Source organism: Muntiacus reevesi, chromosome 6, assembly GCF_963930625.1.
Source record: "Muntiacus reevesi chromosome 6, mMunRee1.1, whole genome shotgun sequence".
Lineage (NCBI taxonomy): Eukaryota > Metazoa > Chordata > Mammalia > Artiodactyla > Cervidae > Muntiacus > Muntiacus reevesi.
In genome coordinates, this window is record NC_089254.1 from 60,478,560 (window position 1) to 60,500,809 (window position 22,250).

Below are 22,250 nucleotides of genomic sequence, written 5' to 3' on the forward strand. Positions count from 1 at the left end.
CACAACTTAATATGCAAAGAAATGAGAGAGTAAGTCTCAGTGGTGTGTTTTTAGTTTTGCTTTGGATTGTTTTAATTTTTAACAGCGTTAGTGGGCAAAGATCTTAAACCTACATCCACCAAATAGTTCTTCCTCACAAGAATACTACTTAACTAGTTCCAAGCCAAGACTATGCCAATAATCCTATCAGAGCAGAGTGTAAGGTTGTGCATAGCAAAAAGTCATAAATTTACATCAAATTCCTTCATATGTTCTTACCACCCCAACATCATATATCATTAAGGACAATAATTTACAGAAAAACAAAGATTTACATACTTAAACAGTTAAAAACAACAACAGAGGAATCAAACATATGGACTGATTGTAGCCAACATGTGTTTCCCAGTTCTACAAAAGGCATTCACGCACCCAGTGGTTAATTCCAGACTTGTTTTCTCACCAGATGCCTGCTCGGATAAGCTCTATTCCACCTTTCTAAGAACTCTCTTTCTACAAATTTCCCTTCAAGCAGAACAACTGCCAGGGTCCCAGGGCTGGAACAACTAGAGCAAGAGTGGAGGGTGCAGAGAAAAGCAACCCTTACTGCTCCCTCTTGTTCTCCTGTTCCAACTTTTTTCATGTCCTGGGCAAAGAGAGAGCCTCACCGAGTAGCACCGCCAGCTCCACAGAGTTGATGTGATCCCCCCAAGTAGCTCCCCTGCATCCCCTTCCTGTTATCCCTAGAGACGAGCAGGGGAAACTGCATCGATCCCTTGAAACTTGAAAGAGTCCAGGCAGGTGAGAACAAGTCATGCTACTCAGAAAGGAAAATGATGGAAGAGGCGATGATTGGAATTAGCAGAAAAAGAAAAAACACCTACTTTCTCTAGCCTAACTTCAAGCTGTCGCTGCGCTGTTGCCATAGCAACTTTTTAAATGTGTGTGGTATAAAACATATAAAATTTACCAACGTAGTTTTTAAAGGTATAGTACAGTAGTGTTAACTGTAGGCACACAGTTCTGCAACAGATCTCTGGAATTTTTCATCTTGCAAAACTGAAACAACTCACTACTCAGTTGAACGACTCCATCATTTCCTCTTCCTCAGACCCCACAACCACTATTATACTTTCTGTTTCTTAGAGTCTGACTACTCATAGAAGTAGAATAATGCAACTTGTCTTTGTTATGACTGGCTTATTTCACATATATGAGGTCTTCAAGATTGATTCGTGTTGTCAAATACTGCAGAATTCGCCTCTGTTTAAAGGTTGAATAATATTACTTTTGATGTATTTCCACATTTTCTTATCAGTTCATCTTTTGATGAACATTTCAGTTGCTTCCACATCTTGGCTATTGTGAATAGTGCTGCAGTGAACATGGGAGGGCTAAAATTTCTATGAGTGTCTCCTTTCGATTCTTTTGGATATATACCCTGACATAGGATTGCTGGATCATATGGTAATTCTGTTTTTAATTTCTTGAGGAATTTCCACACATTTTCCCACAGTGGCTGCACAAATTTACATTTCCACCAGCAGTGCACAAGGGTTCCAACTCTTCACATCCTCACCAACATTTTTAATTTTCTGGTCCTTTTGACAGTGGTTGTCCTAACTTGTGTGAAGTGATATCTCATTGTGGTTTTGACTTTCATTTTCCTGATGATTAATATTGATAAGTTTCATAAGCTTCTTTACCAATTGTCTATTCAAGTCTTTTGCCTATTGTTTAATGGGGTTTGTTGTTGTTAACATTTTTAACATAAACTGGATATTAACCCCTCGTCAGGTAAACGGTTTGCAAGTATTTTCTCATATCCTGTAGATCGCCTTTTACTCCCTTCTTTTGCTGCACCCTGCCGCTGGTCCTAGCACTCTGCAGCTAAGCTACTGCGCAAGTTAGATAGCAACGCCCCAGGTGCCTTCTGGGGGTTGTAGTCCTGAGTGTCAGAGGAGGGTGGAAGGCCGAGGATTATTTTTGAGTGACGGTTGGCATCAAATTTCTAGTGGGCGGGGCTGGAATGAACCACTGCCTGGTCCTTATTAGCAGAGAGAGAGAGATTTAGTTCAGTTCCCCTTTTCTGTCCTTGAGCAGTTCCTCTGACCCAGATTCTGAGAAGGCCCTCTTCCCCTCCTTGGCTTTCGGTGCAGGCAGGTTCCTCCAGCTGCCTCCTGCTTCCCGCCGCTGGGCCCTCGTGGGTGGGGCCTCCCTGAGGGCGGGACTCGTGCAGGGGGCGGGGCTCGTGCAGGAGGGGCGGGTCGCCCGGGCTTGTCCACCGGCCGGCGTTTCTGAGGCCGGTAGCCATCCAGCGACGTCTTCTCGAACTGCGAGGCAAAGGAGGCCAGGTCCATGGATCGAGCGGCGGTGGCGAGGGTGGGCGCGGTAGCGAGCGCCAGCGTGTGCGCCCTGGTGGCGGGGGTAGTGCTGGCCCAGTACATATTCACCTTGAAGAGAAAGACAGGCCGGAAGACCAAGATCATCGAAATGGTGAGTGTGGGGGCCCGTCGTGCCGGGGCGCGTGAGGGGTCGGGGTGGTTCGTCCGGCCTCGCCTTCCCGCGCCGACCGCTGCTGGAATGCTGGGGGCCCACTGGGGACCCGTTCGTCCCGCCTGGGGCGACCCAGCGGGCCCGATGACCTGGTCTGGACCCTTGACGGCGGCGCTCGGCTTCCCGTGGGTTTAGTTATATCTCTGAAACAAAAAGGCAGCAAATAGGTAATTCGGAAAAAAAACTACCTCCCACAGCAACACCAGTGTTTTCAAGAAATGGAAGTTCCTGGGGATGTTTCGCCCTCCTCTTGGCAACCCGGATCAAAGACCGTTGCAACCATCCAGTTCTGATGGTGGTTTTTGCACCGTGGCAAGGATGTGCTTGGTTATGACAAGGTGTAACTTGTCAGTGGTTAATTAAAGAAATGACAGTTAACCCAGCTGGAGTTCAGAATAGTTTATTTTGTATTTGCAATGTTACCCCTCCTGTCTCAGAACTGCTGGGAAGTATCTTTGTGTTCATTTTTTTCCCCCCACCAAACCTCTTACATAACGTTTTAGAAATTTATTTCCAATTTTATTGTAAGACAGTATTTGAATAATTCCATTTGAGGTGCTTTATAGGCAATATTTGCTCCAAAGTTGGGGATGTTTTGTGTTTTAATTAGAGCCCTCTCATCAAGACAGTTTTCTCAGCAAGTTGCATTCTTTGGTACTTTCTGGAGTGAACAGTCCTGTGTATACTCCCAATAAGGTACTACACACATGAACTTCTAGGATCTAGTATTGACAGATCAGTGACAGCTTACCACTATACTAAATAATATAATTTTAGGTTCATATACTGAGAATACTTAGCTTCAACTATATGTTCTAATTGAGCACAGAAACTATTTGTCCCAATCTTTGCTCTTGGCCCTGGGTTGAATACAAAAATATTGTTTCATAAATAAAAGTTAAAAATGTTAATTCCTCACATGTTTCTTATGCCAATAGTTTTGGTTATTGCTAGGATTAAATTAGTCTTGGATTATTATTGCGTAGTCTTTTCTCCATTTCTGTACTCATAAGAGCAGATGTTAATCTCAAAATTTTCATTTTGTTTATGTTGCTATCCTGCATAGAAAACATTGGTGGCTTCCTTTTGTTACAAACCAAAAATGTATAATATATATGTGGTGGGGGAACCCACATTGCCATACCTACTTGTATGTACTTGGACTGTGCATTGGTCTATCACTTCTCTTCTAAACCAAGTAGAGGTAAAAAAGTCAATGCTTTCACAAAATCCACAATGAAGCCGCTATCTTTAAATATACATAATATGTAATATTAATTCAGGCATAAGGACAAGTAGTATTCTGGCTGCAGCATAATATACAGACGTGTATTTGGAAGGAAGAGATAGGGAATGTGGACAAGGAGACAAAATTGTAAAGGAATGTTGTAAAGCCATTCCAAACAGTTTGCCCTTTATTTTTTAGGCAATGGGGAGCCATCAAAGGTGGTTGGACAGGATAATTGCATGTTCAAAAGTTTATTTTATAAAGATCACTTATATTAAGGTGAAAGGGGAGGGCCTGGAAAGAAGGAAATAATTCAGGAGGATGCTGGCGGTATTCCTTGTGAAAGATGATTAGAGCCTAGACTAGAAAATGAGAGCTCAGAGGATGAACACTTCAGAGATAAAATCAACAGGACTTGGCAATACAAACTCTGGACTCATGCAAACCTAACTTTGAATCTAGGCTTTCTCATTTATCAAGCTATGTGATCTTGGGCCGGTTTTTTAACTTCTCTGACTCTGTTCACCTATTAATTGGAAGATAATAATACTACCTACTTCATGGGGTAGTTATGAAGTTACATGAATAACACAGTGGGCATAATTGCTATCATTTTGAGCTTTTCATTATTTAGGATCATTAAAGAGATTAATCACATTGTGGGGATTGCAAACTAAATGGTAATAATGGCTATATTATTAGCCAAGATCAAAAAGGAGAGAGAGAGAACAGACAGGGACAATGTGGAGCAAATTCACTTTGTCCTGTTTAGCCAAGAAGAAATGTCCATAAATTAGTTACATTAAGTAAAGTGCTTTGAAAAGCAATTATTGCCATATATTGGCCCATAGTAATATACAGTATATACATTACCTGTTGTTGTTATTAGCAACAACTGAAAATGTAGTGCTGGAGTTGAGAAGATAGATTGGGACTAGCAACAGTACTTTCTGAAATGTCTAACTTCTTGGCAGTAATAGTGAAAATGGTTATGATTTCTTATCCATAACTTTGCAGCAGGATGAAAAGAGAAACCTTGAGAATACTGACAAATAACGGGTGTTCAGTGAAGAAAACAGAGATCTCAGATGTGGGAAAAGAGAACACATTACCAAAAAGAAGGGGCAGAGTCAGCAGCATCAGTCTGCACAGGTCACATGTTGAGCTCAAAGCCATGTGCGTTAGACAGCCACTAAAAGAACAACAAAGTGAAGAAGACCAGAAAGTGACTGTTAAATGCAAAAATACTCATGCCTTCAGTGTATGTTGTTTTGCTTTGGTTTTGAGTGGTTGGCAGCGTAACCATGTTGGCAGGCAGAAGGACAGTGAGAATGCTTAAAGAAGTGAAAGGAGGAAAGGGAATAATCAATCAAGCTGAGTTCTAGAGAAGATAGGAAGGCTGGGGATAGAGAACACAGGTGGACATGTAGCCTTTTAAAGAAATAAAGAACAGTCCTCTCTCTTTAAGAATGTACAATAGTCACTCACTATCCTTGGGCGGCTGGTTCCCAGACTTCCTTGGATACCAAACTCCAAGGATGCTCAAGGCCCTTTTATAAAATGGTAAATAGTATTTACTTATAACCTATGCATTACCTCTCATATTTTAAATAGTCTCTAGTTTACTTCTAATATCTAATATAGTGTAAATATTATGTAAACAGTTGTAACTACAATGTAAGTGGTGTGTAAATTGTTGCCAGGGAGGAGCAAATTCAAGTTTTGCTTTTTGAAACTTTCTGAAATTTTTTTCCCACATATTTTCAGTCTTCGGTTGATTGTATCACTGATGTGGAACATACAGATATGGATGGCTGACTGTACCACTCACTGATTTATAGGTGCTTATTTCAGCATATTTTAATTTATGTTATGTCTTATTTTCAGCCTTATACCAACTGCGTCTACTTACTTCATTCTTTATTTCTGTCCAGTTGACTTAATTTCTCCTACTAAATGGCACCTCTTTCCAATTTTTAGATATCAACTCTTTTCCTTTTTTCTTCATTAGCAGAGTATATTCTAGTTTTACTTTTTACCAAAAGATTAATACTTATTTTTCTCCAATAGGAAAATAATTCCAAAAAAGAAAATGAGGTGGTTTAATATCATTCAGGTTTTCTGATAATCCTTTATTGAATCCTCCCAAAGTAATTGGAAGAGGGGGCAGTCAAAGGTACAAACTTACAGTTATAAGATAAATAAGCACTAGAGTTTTAATGTACAACCCTAGCTAACACTATGACTATAGCTAACACTGCTGTAGGATATATAGAAAGGGTAAGAGATTAAATCCTAAAAGTTTTCATCACAAAGAGAAACTTTTTTTCTTTTGCTTTCTTACTGTACGAGATGATGAGTGCTGAGTAAACTGATTATGGTATTCATTTCACACTGGACATATGTCAAAGCATTATGCTGTATACCTTAAATTTATAATGATGTATGTTATTTAAATCTATATAAATCTGGAGTGAGGAGATGCTCCCGAAGTAGGTGTATCTACCAATGAAATAAAATGGAAACACAAAACCGGAGTAAATGTATAGGCTTAACACTATTCCCTAAAGAGCAACAGAGAAGGTGGAAATTATTGGGACAGCAGGAATAAGGGAGATGGAACTGCCCCTTGAAGCTCCCCAACCAGTTGAAACTGTCCTTTCTAATTTAAACACATCTCAAGTATTTATGGCTTTCTCGTGAACATCAACAATTACTCTTTAAATTACTCTGTTTTTGAAACCTTAGTGTTTTCCTTCCTAGATATAAACTTCTAACAAAATCTTCTTCCTTTCTTCTATCTTAAGATAATATCAGATGTTTTCCGAGTGCTATTCTGTTAAGTGGAAAGCCCACTACTGAATCTAAATTTAGATATATTTAGAAAAAGGGCAGGGAAAAACCAAGATTTAAACAACTGCTCCAGGGGGTTAACACCATCACATAGGCTTTTAAAATATTTTGATAACTCAAGTTTAATTTTTATCAGTACAGAAATTTATGACTTCTTAGCCCATGTTTTAAATTACTGATTTGTTCTGTGAAGTGTATTCCCTGAATTCCTGTGGTGTTTCCTGACGATTTCTCATAATTTAGCAATTTATACACTCTCTTATATTGTTTGCTATAATGTATGTTCTGGTATGTCTGAATTGGTGCATGTTTTTTTTGTCATCTTTTTTTATTAATTGCACTTGACTAAGAGAAACAGAGACCCAAAATCGGTGGCTTTATTAAACAGTACAGATTTATTTTTCTAGTGTAACAAGAAATCCAAAAGATAGGCAGTTGCTGGTGTTAACTAAGGGGTACAAGGTTTGAAGAGGCCTTTGAAATGTCCGTGGCTTTTCTCAAGATCAGAAGATGTAGTAGTCCTGGCCAGCATCTCCATCTTCCAGACAGCAGAAGTGAGGGAGCAAGGAGAATACTTCCTCCATAAGCAAAACTTTTTCCTTACATGTGCTTGGAGGGAACGGTATCATATGGCCACACTGACCGTTCAGTAAGTATTCAATATTTGATCAAATGAAAGTACATATAATGTTACAGGTGGTCAGTCAGCTGATAGAAAAATAGAGCATTCCAACTATTCCAAGTACTTGGTAATAATAGCAATAGAGGATACAAATTCTGAATAGCTTTGATCTTCTCTCCACCCAAAGAGTAAAGATTTATTCATTCACACCTGAAGTAGCTAGATCTTAGTATTAATAGTTCCTGAGATATGCCCACTGCCTTCATAACACACTAATGAGATTTAGAAGCTAACCCTAAATAGGTGTCACAACTCGCTTAAAAAGCTAAAGTCCTAACAGTATTTCTAGAATGAAAGAATATAAATGTTATAAGAAAGAGATCAACAGAAGGCTTTGTGGCGTTCAAAGGAATAGGAGGTGACATTGGGTAATGTTTGATAGACATGGTGATATTTGAGGGGTAGAAATCATGATGTGTCCAGTGTGAGTAAAATATATCTTCAAATAAGGAAAATACATTAAACTCGCAACTTTGTCAAAGAAAATATCCAAGGTCATCTTGAATCTCCAAATTTGCAAGTACGGAACTGTTTGTACCAGGCATGTGATTTTTGTCTTCTCAAAGCACATTTGTCATGTTTCCTGTGTCTTATCCTCATGTAGCAAGTTAACCACATTTTCAACTTCAGTGAAAAGTTTGATCTCTTATCTAGTGAGCTATTTTCATGTTAGCTAGAATAGTTCCTGAAAAAAGTTTAGCTTTAGAAATTGGGTTTTTTGCTTATTCCTTTTGTTGGAAATTCATTTACATGACAGATGAAGCCACCCTTGAACCAGATATTAGGCTGACCAAAAACTTTGGTCAGGTTTTCCATAAGGTCTTATATACTAATACTTTTAATTTATCCAATAATTTTGTTTTCTGGCTAAAAGGTATCATATCCTTAAATCCTTTTACTGTCTTCATTTAACAAGTCCACCCCTCCTCACATGATTCTGAGGCTTACAAAAGTTTGAGAACCATTGAAGTAAACAGTTCAAATTCTTGCCACCAGCATAATTACGAATTTTACAAGTCACAAAACTTCCAGGTTAATTGCTCACAAATAGTGAAAATTGAGGCTGCCAGAATTTACTGTATGAAGAAGAGAAAGCAGAGTGATGAGAATGTAGGAAAGTGAACACTTTCATTTACTCAGGAGGTGGTATACATTGGTTAAGTAAGTAATGGTGCATGGTTAAATTATGGTACATAATTTATATATGGTACATATATAATAAAATATTGTGCAGCTTTGAAAAAGAAAAAAGTAAATCTGTATGAGTTAACATTTTAAAAAGCTCAAAAGATAGTAATTAGGGGAAAAAGGCAAGTTGTAGGACGGTTGTAGTTCCAGAAAAGATATACAAGTATGTGCTTGTTATTGGAGCTTCTTGAGAAACTATACCCGAAGCTGTTTATAGTTGTTGCTGGTGATAGTCGAACTTGGGAGGGTGAGACTGTGGAGGAAACCTTCAACTTTATCATCTCCTAATGTTTCATAATGTTTGCAATAACATGAGCATGTATTTTATTTATTTTTTTTAAACTGGTTAATGAATAGCAATAACATTTTAAAAGGTGTGTGTTGGACCACATTGTAGAAACATCTCCATTATCAGGTGTTTGTAATTAATTTGCTAAAGATCCCTTGAGCTTGTTTTTTTTTTAATATTTTTAATGAATAAGATCTAGAATGTGTTTTAGTATGAATAACCTGGTAGCTGAGATAGACTAAGCATTGCTAGAATCAGGAGACGAGTGTAGGAGAAGAAAAAAATAATTTTCCCTCCACCTTTCTAAATTCTCCACTGGGGACCCCATAGCAAGACAAACTAACAAAAGAGAAACAAACAAGCTCATTATTAACATGTACAAGACCAAGGGAAAGTGAGTAACTCCTGGATGGCTTAGAATTAAACCATCTGAAGCTAAAGGCAAAAAGAAGAGTGGAAAAGAGGTGTGGAGGTAGCGAAGTTTGACAAACCTGACCTAGGGTTGATACTCAGATTGAAGTGCATTCTCCATTAATAGATTTCTTGTGCTTGAATCATCTTCTCTTCCTCGTACAAAGGGAGATGCAGATGGAGATTTCTTTTATCAAAAAATGTAAATTTCCCTTGGTGGTTTAGTCGCTAAGTCGTGTCCGACTCTTGCAACTCCATGGACTGTAGCCTGCCAGGCTCCTCTGTCCGTGGGATCTCTAGACAAGAATGCTGGAGTGGGTTGCCATTTCCTTCTCCAGGGGATCTTCCCGACTCAAGAATTGAACCCAGACCTCCTGCATTGCAGGCAGATTCTTTACCAACTGAGCTACGAGGGTAATGTCTACTTTGTTTTCTAAGCTTCTCTTGTGTCTGCTGTTTCTCTGAAATAATCAGCTCAAAATAATCCTTATGCAAAAAAGGTACACCTTGGGGTGCAAATCTGCCACCCAGGAGGAGCAGGAATTAAAATAAGCCTGGAGTGAAGAGAACGACTGTGCTCTCTAGACTGCCATGGGAGCAGCAGAAAGAGGAGGGCTGAAAGTTGACACGTTGCAGAAGTGAAATATATAGGATCTGAAAGGGAGCAGAATTTGTAACCCCAAAATATGCCTCTGTGGTATCAGGGTTATTTTAGGCTGTTTCTCTGTTGTGGTTTTTTTTTTTTTTTAAAGGGAAATACAACAGCTGACCCGGGAGAAACTGAGAAAGTAGCAGAAGTTACCCTTTGATAAGAGCAGTTTACACTTCTAAGGGAAATTTCCATTTGTGGCGTTGTCTCCCTTTCTGTACCAGGAAGAGGGCAATGACTGAGTCTGTAGAAACTCTTGGGCTTCCCAGGTGGCTCAGTAATTTAAAAAAAAATCCACTTGTTGATGCAGGAGAGGCAAGAGATGCGGGTTCATTCCCTGGAAGATCCCTGGAGGAGGAAATGGCAACCCGTCCTGTATTCCTGCCTGAAAATTCCATGGACAAAGGAGCCTGGCAGGCTGCAGTCCGTGAAGCTGAAAAGAGTTGGATACAACTGAGCACATAGACACATAGAAATTCTCAAAAATCTCAACTCCACGTAACAACCATACCCTTGTTTATTGAGCTTTGCCTGAAAACCTGGCTTTCCCTTCCCCAGCATCTTTTGTCTTTAGCTTAAGATGGTATGTAGGTGACGTGCTATGCTTAGTCATTCAGTTGTGTCCGACTCTTTGTGACCCCATGGACTGTAGCCCACCAGGCTCCTCTGTCCATGGGGATTCTCCAGCAAGAATACTGGAGTGGGTTGCCGTGCCCTCCTCAAGGGGATCTTCCCAACCCAGAGATCAAACTCAGATCTCCTGCATTGCAGGTGGAGTCTTTGCCATCTGAGCCACTAATGGCTTGGGTCATTTTGGAAGTTAACACAGTTTTCCTGGGTATCTCTGATGTAAACAGGAAGTATACTGTATATGTTACTAAACTTGTTTTTCTGCTGTTAATCTGTCTTTCATTACAGTGGAGTTTCAGCCAGTAACCTAGAAGGGTAGAAGGAAAATTGTTTTCCCTCCCCCACAGATTTTATAATTTTGCAAAATGTTTTGGATTATCCTAAATTTTTCATGGACTTCCCTGGTGGCTCAGACACTAAAGCGTCTGTCTAGAAAGCAGGAGACCTGGGTTAGATCCCTGGGTCGGGAAGATTCCCTGGAGAAGGAAATGGCAACCCACTCCAGTACTCTTGCCTAGAAAATCCCATGGATGGAGGAACCTGGTGCAGGCTACTGTCCATGGGGTCGCAAAGAGTCGGACACGACAATGTTCCCTATAATTTATTTAAATACATTTCCATGTATTCCTCTTTCACTTGTTTTTAAAATAATTATTGAAAAAAATAAAATAATTATTGAATTAAGCATACAGAGAATCTGAAATCCTACTTCAATCTTTATTCTCCTTTTAATTATAGGTTGTAATTTATGTCTTCACATAATAACTTATTTGAAATCTAATGTCGTGAACCTTACCTGATAGATCAGTTCAGTTCAGTCACTCAGTCGTGTCCGACTTTTTGGGACCCCATGGACTGCAGCACACCAGGCCTCCCTGTCCATCACCAGCTCCTGGAGTTTACCCAAACTCATGTCCATTGAGTCAGTAATGCCATCCAACCATCTCATCCTCTGTTGTCCTCTACTCCTCCCGCCTTCAATCTTTCCCAGCATCAGGGTCTTTTCAAATGAGTCAGTTCTTTGCATCAGGTGGCCAAAGTACTGGAGTTTCAGCCTCAATGTTTGTCCTTCCAATGAATATTGTAAACTAATTTCCTTTACGATGGACTGGTTGGATCTCCTTGCAGTCCAAGGGACTCTCAAGAGTCTTCAACACCACAGTTCAAAAGCATCAATTCTTTTGTGCTCAGCTTTCTTTATAGTCCAACTCTCACATCCATACATGACTACTGGAAAAACCATAGCCTTGACGAGATGGACCTTTGCTGACAAAGTAATGTCTCTGCTTTTTAATATGCTGTCTAGATGTTCCCCCCTTAAAAAAAAACAAACAGCAATCAGGGAACTCATGCAATTCTGCTTTTCTACCAGCAGGTGACAGACTTTCCCTCTCATGGCACAGTGCTTCATTTCTGAATTACCTTTCTTGTTAATGCACTTTTTTGTTTGCTTACTCTTTGTTGCTTTAACCTGAAGTGAAGCAGAAGGTACCACTCCACAATGTGCCATTTTGGCGTGTGAATTATTTGGTGTTGAAGGCAGTCAAGAAGCAGCTGACTCAAGAAAACCTTTTTACCTCCTCCTCACCTGCCTAAAAATTTAGGAAGGAGTCCTATACCATGAGAGAGCAATTACCAAAGATCACAGTTTTCATCTGGGACATTTCCCTACATAGAGGGACAAATGTTTGCTCACCAAACGTTTGATCTTCCCCTCTTCCTGGGAATTGCCTTCCTCCCCTTTGAATCCCCAGACCCCTGCCTTTTCCCCCTTAGCTCAGCATTGTATAATATATAAGCCTTGATCAATTGCCTGGCTGTCTTTGGGGCTCATATCTTTGTGGGGTCTCTTGTAGCTACGAAGTTAATTTTTTCTGTTAATCTTTCTAGTACAGGGGGATCTTGCAGGAACCTAGAAGGGTAGAGAGAAAATTATTTTTCCTCTCCTCCTATAAACTATTAAGCTTTGAAATTTAAGCCAAGTAAGACAGTATTTTGCTGTTACAGATGTAAATGCCATTTGTCTCCTTTTTTCTGATATATGTTCTTCATTTTCAAGGTGTTAATAGGTTACAAAGTTGTTTAGCAGTTGGTTGGAGAGTTGCTCAATGTGTTTGGCAAGTTCCTGCTTGTAATTAGGTGGAAGTAGATGATCACAGGTTTAACATGATGTGGGTTCCTGCAAGATCCTTCCTGCCTCTACCTTCTTTGAAGACTTGTCATGGTACAGCCTTCTCATTTACCTTACCTCAGATGTCCTACTTGGAGTCTGGGTTCAAAGTAACACCATCAACAAAAATAATAATAGTTGTGTTATTATCCAGCCTTCCCCCATGAACAATTTGTCAGTTCATCTCAATTTCTCTCAGTCACACTTTCAGCATTCAGAGGGAATGAGACACTTGATCAATTTTAATACAGGGAGATAGGAAAAACTTGAGAACCTAGCCAAGCTTTATAGCATAGTGAAATGTTACAAAGAAGAACCCGCTGAAGTTCCCTAAGATAAAAAGGGACTACACCGACATTAGAACTGGGAATTAATTAGAAACTGCGTGGCATTTGGCTTAGTCTGGCACTGTCTTGTTATCTTGTATATCCAGATAGTGCCAAGCTATGTTTGCCACGTGCTAGTTACTCAGTAAATGTTAATTCTTCTATCTTCTTCCTTCTATAAATAAACAAAGCTATTCTTTTCCCATCTTGATTTTAGACATGATGTTTTCATGTAGTATGTTCATACGAAGTAATGCATTTAAAAATTATCTCTGATTTTATTTGATAACAGTATTTTATTTGAGACCTCAGATTTGGAGATAAAAACTGAATGGTTTTATCTTATCATACATCTTTCTCAGAGTAAAAATATTAAAAAGAATGAGAGATATACAGCATTATGCCAAATTTTGAGCAACATTTTTTCATCTGCATTCCTGCTGTCATCTTTGTAGATGGTTCAGCTGGCCTGGGAAGCACATGTGGAGGATTGGCACATACCATCATGGCATTTTCAGTTAATTTCACTATAATTGTACAAGAAGCATGAGTCATTATAAAGGATAAAGCTACATGCATTTGACTCACTTTTGAGTCCCCTCCAGTGTACTTACAGCAAGCACAGATCTTGATCGTTAATAGATTTAATTAACTCAGGGGGTCTACACCATATGTGGATCTCCAGTCATTTGATTCAGCTTTAGGGGAGTTTTGCTGATTGACTCATGAATACCTGAATTATGATTAAGCTTTTTATAAGGAATTTCTCCATTTTTTAATTATTTGCCTATTTTATACTTAATCTCCCATTGATTCTTCCTCTTTTTATTTCTGAGATAGTATATGCTGATATAAAATTAGTATATCTAGATGAGGGGGGAAAAAGTAATCTTCAATTTTCACCAACCAAAAAAACCTGTATTTTAGTAAATGTACTCCTTTCTCTTTCTATGCATATAACTGCTAAGTATCATTTTTCCCATGGGATCATACTATATAACATTGTTTTTTAAAAGATGATTCACTTGTTAATTTATTTCTTAATAACAAACTTACCCTTATTTTAATAACTGTATTATGTTACTTCGGTATTATATCATATATGAATATCATCAATTATTTAGCAGGTTCTTCATTGTTGAGCATTTAGCTTGTTTCTTATTTTCTGTTATGATAAATAATGGATCAGTGAACATTCTTGTAGCATCTATGCATGTCCATGTCTGTTTAAATGGAATTGTTGGAGCAAAGCCTTTTGAATATGCTGCCAGGTTACCCTCTGGAAAGGTTGTACCAATTTATACTTTCACCAACAGTATATCCAAGTACCTAGCTCCATGTTTTCCTGGAAGTAGGTATCATTTTTTTCCTCATCTTTGCCAAATGATAGCTTTTTTAAAAAAAATGTTTCTGTTGCTTTTGAAGTGAACTTTTAAAATAATTGACCATTTATTTTCTTCTTTGCTGAATCATCAGTTCTTTGTCTTGATTTGCAAGAATTTTTATAAAATGCTTTTGGCCACGAGAGTATGTTAGAAATGCATTTTTCCAGTTTTTTTTTTTTTTTAATTTCACTTCCATTTTTGAGTAGCTAAATATGACCCTTCTTTTCATACCTTTGGACTAATTCCTTATAGAATGTTTTGCTGACCTTAATTTGCACATAACTCCTCATTTACACATTATGACTTCATTTTACAGCCAGGGTAGGAAAATATAGCATATTGTTTAGTTTGTATAGCTTACTCACTAGTTTATCCTCCCAGTCATAGAATGAGGAAGGCTACTGCAGAAAAAATAGTAAAGTGTTATGATTTTGTCCCAATAGATAATTTTCATTTCACTTCATAAATATGACTTAACATATACTGCCCATTGCTTCAACAGAGGTGTATAGTAACATTATATGCATTTTCTTTTATTTTGGAATATATAAGTGTTAAAAAATAATCTTTTTCTTCTTCTAAGTATATTATTCATTACAGAAAATTTAGAAAATACCAAGAGTATATAGTCATTTGTGACCCCTGACATTTCTCATTGATAACTATTAATTGATTTTTGGAATATATTTGGTTCAGTCATGTTAGATGGTTATTATATTAGATTTAGTTTGTTACTGGTTTATTATTTAAACTTTTATATGTTTATTCAAAGTGAAATTAGGTATGTTTTCTCTTTTTGTCTCTTTTTGAGAGACTTTTGTCTTAGAGTTTTATACTAGTTAGTTCAGAAAAGAAATTGGATAGTTATTTCATGTGTTATAGTTTATCTAGCATGGAGCTATCTGTTAAAGTTTGAAAGAGCTCAAAAATACAAAACTGACCACAAAGCTTTTTAAAGGCCATTTTCTACCAAACTTATTTTTATAAGTTCTAATGAACAAGTGTTCCACTGTTGGTTTTGGTTTGGTTTGGTTTGGTTTGGTTTGTTAAAGTACAGCTGACTTTAATGTGTTATTGTGTAATTAGTTTAACACATAAACTAACGTGTTAGTTTCTGGTGTACAGCTAGATGATTCAGATATATTCTTATAGATATCCTTTTTCAGATTCTTTTCTGTTACACTTAATTACAAGATACTAGATATAGTTCCCTGTGCTATACAGTAGGACTTTGTTTATTTTACACCTAGTGGCTTTTCTGCTACTCTCAAACTTCTAATTTATCCCTTCTCCCATCCCTTTCCCCTTTGACAACCATAAGTTCGGTTTCTGTGTCACACATTTCATTATTGAATGTATTATATATTATCAAGAGGCTTCCCAGGTGGTGCAGTGGTAAAGAATTTGCCTGCCAACACAGGAGACGCAGGTTTGATCCCTAGGCTGGGAAGATCCCCTGGAGTAGGAAAAAGCAGCCCACTGCAGTGTTCTTGCCTGGCAAATTCCATGGACAGAGGAGCCTGTGGGACTGCAGTCCATGGCGTTGCAAAAGTCAGGCATGACTGAGCGACTGAGCACACATATGTTGCCAAAATTCTAAGATTAAGTTCTTTGGTTTGCTGTGTTGAGTTATTAACTATTCAAAGAAGTTTTGAAGGGGTTATATTTTATGTTTTCTTCTACTTACACACTTCTAAAAACTCAGGTTATCAACCACTGATATCATCCATTTGATTTTAAATAATTCTTTGTTATAAGTTATTAGTTTATAAACTTGAATCTCTTTCAATAATTTTCTTCATTGTTTTCTTACCTTATTACTTTTTAAATGAGTTTGTTTAGCATAGCTAAAAGAAGGGATAGTAAGTTCAGCCTTTGTATTCTCCTTTAGGTGTACTGGATATAATACACCAATAACAAAAGCCATTAATGGCATAACTGTTTCTTACCACTTTTAATATAACCCATACCAAGCTAGTAATCCCAAGCAATACTGTTTCCTTTCAACGTATAGAATACCAACTGTGTGATGTGGAAAGAGTCCAAAATTAAAACAAAAGTTTCTCTTGCTGTTTTATTTCAGGCACAGAAATTTAGACATAATAAAACAGGAACATCAATTTCAGTGCTGAGCACCTTGAATAATTACTACTATTAATAGTACGTTTGAGAGGAGAGGAAGGCAGACAGACTTCCTTCCTTTATGGTATTGTCTTACACCCAGTTTTCTTGAACTTGACCTACTTATTACAACATAAATGTCATTTCCTCTAAAGGAGTTTACAGAATTTATTACTTTTTAAGTGAAAAAATAAAAAGATATAGAATATGTTCAATAACTTCATTTGAGTTTCTGAAAATTAAGTTACTCACTCCTAGATTGTTGCATAGAGTTTTTAAGAAATGCATTGAGACCAGACCCATAGGTTTTCCTCAGTTTGTGTATATGTGTGAAAATTCATAAATGCAGCAATAAACTGTGCTAACAGTCCCCAAATAGGATATGTTTTTGAAATTACTTTAAATGAGAAAAAAACTTAAAGGAAAATCTTTATTTATTGTTCATTTTCCCAGCATGTAATAGTTCATTATTTTCAGCTCTGTTTTTGCTCATTAAATATTTTAAACCGTATTCATATAAATATTTATATTATTTTTTTTCAGTTTTATTTTGACAGTCACACTGTTGAAGTTAGTTGACTTTTTTTTTTCAGAGAAGTTTTGATAGAAGTCAGATGCCTAGACAGGTGTTTTGCATGTTTAAAAAAATGGTCTTGCTGTTTACATCATACAACAATTAGCAGGAACAAGTTTTGCAAGAGTCCTTATAGAGAGCATTACATCTCATCTATGGATTGTCTTCCTTATATGACTTTATTGCTTGGTTTGGAATAACTTCCTAGGGTGTCACAGTCAAGTTCAGGTTGAAGTTTAAAATTACATAGAGGAATGATAATTGGATTATGATAAACTGTAGTTAAGTCATAGGCTGGATTATTGAGAAATAACTGTATACCACAAGTCTTATATGGGATTATGAAGTGGTTTTTTTCATATACAACTGTTAATTAATGCAGTACCTTTATTCTCTTTACTCCCTGACCAAAGGTTAAAAACAAAATCAATTAATAAGTTATTAAGATTTAAATGGATAGATTTTCTCTGGACTTTGTTTTTTTATTATTTCAAAACTTTTGAGGCAAAGTATAAAGTGATCATTTTTAGCTTTTCAAAGTTAATTGAAAATTGATAACATCTAAACATTGTAACAAGTTATACAGAAGTACAAATGAATATCCCTTTCGATAGTGATAAAGACAGCCAGTTTTAGTGTTATAAGGAGAGAAAAATCTGCCAAATATTTGACTCCTGCATGATTCTTTGCTCTTTGGTATATCAGTTTCAGGTTTAGAGTTTCACTAGGAGTGGTATGAGTAATTACTGTTTCTATGACAGTGAATAAAGAAACTCCCAGGCAACAAGGCCCAGTCATTGTGTCCAGAGATGAAAGTCCTCTGTGTGCTGTTAAAAGAGTCTGCCTTTATGAGTTCTATATGATTTCTTCCTGGATCTGTTAAATCTCCTCTCAAAAAAAAAAAAAAAAGATCCTAGAGCTATTTGAAACAAAATTCATTTTCTTTCATTCAGTATTTTGCATCTGTCCTTCTTCCTTTTTCCTGGCGATTTTCAAAACATTGCTCTTATTGATACACATCCTTAGTCCTCTAATGTAAGTGTTACGCTTATATTATTGCCTAGAAACAGTGCTGATGTAGTAAGAAAGAAGAGTTTTCCAGCTCATGTATGTAAGTAATAAGTGACTTCTCCCAGACCTTAGATTCCTTATCTATAATGAAAAGGGAAGTATTATCTTTCTCTTAGGGTTTTACTGATTAAATTACACAGGCATACCTCGTTTTCCTGCACTTTACATATTGCATTTTTTTACAAATTCAAGGTTTGTGACAATTCTGCATCAAGCAAGTCTGTTGGCACCATTTTCCCAACAGCATTTACTCACTTTGTGTCTCACATTTTGGTAATTCTTGCAGTGTTTCAAACTTTTTCATTGTTACCGTATCTGTTGTGGTCTGTAATCAGGGGTCTTTGATGTTACTATTGCAAAAAAATTCTGACTTGACTGGAGGCTCAGGTGATTAACACTTTTTAGCAGTAAATTATTTTTAAATTAAGGTATATAAATTGTTTTTTTAGACATAGATGGACACCTCACCAGACACACATTCCCATCCCCATGGCATATACTCACTTACTGGATGGAATTCAAAGGCAGACATTATCTCCTACATATGGTCAGGAATCAATACTCATATTTCGTCTCTTCTCTACTCTCCTTAGAGTAACAGGACAGAACACCATCAGAACCAAAGCCTTCTGTCTCTTAGAGACCAAAATACCCCTCTTGATAAGAAACTAGCCGTCTTGGTTCTCATGCTGTGTTTTGTTTTGTTTTAGGGTCAACTGGCTGAATTCTCTGCTTTAGAAATATTCTTCAAAATAATCAATCCATGTGATGTTGACTGGTTCTGATTTTTTTTTAAACTTTCTTTTCTGATTTATGGACATGATTGGTTCAACTACTGTAACATTTTAATAAGCCATTTTCCCCCAAGGAACTCACTTGTTTTATATAGTTCAGAAAATAAAAATGGCCCTTTACTCCCATTACTGATACTGTCTTGTGTGTTCTACTTTAGATTTTCCTGTGCTTATTTAAAGATTTTCCCCCAAAAATTGGACTCTGGCTATCGATACTCTCATAACTCCTGTCACTCAATAATAGATCATGCATATCTCAGTATATCTGTAAATATTGATCTCACAGAGCAGTTCTGTATATTGATTTACAGGCATGGATTCTGAAGTCACAGAAACCTGAGTTTGAATCCATTTCTGCCATTTGCCAACTATGAGGATAATAGTAGCACCCACCTTCTCGGGTTATAAGATGAGATGAGACGAGGTACGTCAAGTGCTTAAAAGTGTCTGGCACTCAGTAAACATACAGTAGATTGTAACTGTTTATAGTAATCATCTTTGAGAACTGTATAACTTTTATGTGTATTCCACAATTTATTCACCTCCCTTGTGTCAATAAACATTTAGATACTGGGCATTTAGGGTGTTTACAGTTTCCCAGTGTTATCAAGTAACTCTGCCATACACATCCTTACAACTAAATCTTCATACACTGCCCTATTTCCTTAGGGTAAAGTCCTTAGGACATAAAATTGGTCTGTCAAAGGGAATGTGTATTTCTAAAGCTTTTAATAGTATTTCTAAATTCCCCTCCTAAAAGGTTGTGGAACTCCAGCTCCACCATTTTTTATTGTTTTCTTTAGATGTGATTCATCTGGAGTGATCTTTTAAAAAGATATCTTTAGCTTTTGGAGAAGGAAATGGCAACTCACTCCAGTATTCTTGCCTGGAAAAGTTCATGGACAGAGGAGTCTGGCGGGCTGAAGTCCATGGGATTACATGACTGAGCATGTGTGCATGAGGGTGGAGGGAAATGGGTTGGTAGCAATAAAGTGGTAGAACTAAAAAAATAAATAAAAAGATATCTTTAGCTTTTCATGAAGATGGCGCCGAAGGCGAAGAAGGAAGCCCCTGCCCCTCCTAAAGCTGAAGCCAAAGCAAAGGCTTTGAAGGCCAAGAAAGCAGTGTTGAAAGGTGTCCACAGCCACAAGAAAAAGAAGATCCGGACGTCACCCACCTTCCGGCGGCCCAAAACACTGAGGCTCAGGAGGCAGCCCAAATATCCTCGGAAGAGCGCCCCCAGGAGAAACAAACTTGACCACTATGCCATCATCAAATTCCCCCTCACCACCGAGTCGGCCATGAAGAAAATAGAAGACAACAACACACTGGTATTCATTGTGGATGTCAAGGTCAACAACACCAAATTAAACAGGCTGTGAAGAAGCTCTATGACATTGACGTGGCTAAGGTCAATACTCTGATCAGGCCTGATGAAGAGAAGAAGGCATATGTTCAACTGGCTCCTGACTATGATGCTTTGGATGTTGCCAACAAAATTGGGATCATCTAAACTGAGTCCAGCTGGCTAATTCCAAATGTAAAATTTTTCACTATGTAAAAAAAAAAAACAAAGATATCTTTAAAATTCTTGTCAGTGCTAACCATCTTACTATATTAAAGGACAGTTTAGTCAACACATTCATACACAGCACAGAGGTGTTTTCAAAATGGATCACCTAGTTGCCCTTAAGCCTCCGTTGTTGTTGGGTAGTCAGTTAAGTCGTGTCTGACTGCTGCAGCCACTTGGACTGTAGCCCACTAGGCTCCTCCGTCCATGGGATTTCCCAGACAAGAATACTGGTATAGGTTGCCATTTCCTTCTCCAGGGGATATTCCTGACCCAGGGATCAAACCTGTGTCTTCTGCATTGACAGGTGGGTTCACTACCACTGAGCGATCAGGGAAGTCCTGAGCCTCCATTACTAGAATATAAAAGATTTTCCTCTAAGAGGAATATTATGTTGTCAATCTTCTCATCTTATTAAAATAAGATAGTAATGCCAAATTTTTAACATTTGGTAGATACCAAGTTTGGGTAATTTGTTAGTGGCCTTTTTTAAAAACAACTTTTAAATTTTTTGTATCATTTGTAGCACAGAGTGCTACTTCACAAAGTCTGATTACTGAAATGTTATGTTGGTTCAGTTTGCTTTGAGTATAGACAAGAAAAGGCTAGTATACAAATTTATTTACATGAGTGTGGCGTAGCCCTGTTCCTCATGATAAAGCTTCCCAGAGCCAGTAACGTAACTTATCTATCAGGCCCTGCCACATGGTATTAGCATATTTAATCCTACGACTTAGGTTAAAAACAAGACTGATTTCTCTTTAAATGTTAAAAATATTTACCTTCACAACAGTTTGCTTTCATTTCCAGCAGGAAGGGAGCTTTTTCAGTTTTTTAACCATAAAAGTTAATTTTCAATCTGTTCAGATTTTTTAATAGATCCGTGCATGGTCTTGTTGAAATTTAGAGTGTAGGAAAATATGAAGAAACACATAAAAATCACTTTAAATCCCACTACCCTTCAATGAAGATTGTTAACAACTTACCACACTTTAATGCAAATACTGTTTTTCACATGTCTTACATGAGCTAATCTTTTTAAAGCTGTAAAATACACATGACAGAGTTTACCATTTTACCTGTTTTTACGTGTGCAGTTCAGTGGCATTAAGCGTATTGACATTGTTATGAAACCACCACCACTGCTGCCATCCATCTCCAGAACACTTCATCTTCCAAACTGAAACTCTGTACCTGTTGAGCAATAGCTCCCCGCTCTCCCCTCCCCCCAGCCCTGGCAAACAGGACCTGGTCTTTTTCACTTTGTATTAAAATATCATATTCGTACGGAGAAGAACACACACGGCAAGTGAGCTGACAGCTGAATCACATAATGAGGAAGAGGGTGTTTTCAAGTGTGAAAACTATTGAGGTTCCTCTTTTCTTTGCAGAGCAAGTGGGCAGTGCTCTAATAGTACAGATTTACCTTCTCTTCCTTAACTGCCACATTGTGTTCTCTGATCCTGTTCTGTAGACTGGCTGGTGACGAGTGCAGAGCTAGCAAGCCTGTCACCAGAGCATAATAAAGCCCTGTGTGGTGACGCGTCACAGGGCCGATTTTGCATGGAGCATGTTAGCCGAGGCTGCTGGGACCGCCCCCGGCTGCACCTTGCACTATATTAGTGCTCCTCAAACAGGAAGAATTTTCTTTCGCTGCTGTAGCTTGTCCGGTTACCTTCAGGGTAAGTTCATATAAACAGTGAGTTTCTCTTGTTGAACTTCATCTGATTCTTAACTTGATTCTGTGTCTTGTTGAAATCTTAGGCATTTAAAA

At 37.8% G+C, this 22,250-nt stretch overlaps 1 protein-coding gene and 1 pseudogene across 4 annotated transcripts in view; both read left to right on the top strand.

The window, feature by feature from the left end:
* The first annotated feature begins 2,269 nt into the window (after positions 1 to 2,269).
* NT5C3A (5'-nucleotidase, cytosolic IIIA) overlaps positions 2,270 to 22,250 on the top strand; it is a 39,086-nt gene continuing 19,105 nt past the window's right edge. Inside the window, exon 1 of one of the 4 annotated variants that reach the window (XM_065938596.1) lies at positions 2,270 to 2,475. In XM_065938596.1, the coding sequence (XP_065794668.1) occupies positions 2,338 to 2,475 (138 nt within the window). In that variant the 5' untranslated portion in view covers positions 2,270 to 2,337. Of the gene's footprint in view, positions 2,476 to 22,010; positions 22,159 to 22,250 lie in introns of those variants that run through there. The other 3 variants (XM_065938598.1, XM_065938597.1, XM_065938601.1) reach the window with 3 other exon arrangements.
* Positions 19,722 to 20,952, top strand: LOC136170766 (large ribosomal subunit protein uL23 pseudogene; annotated as a pseudogene).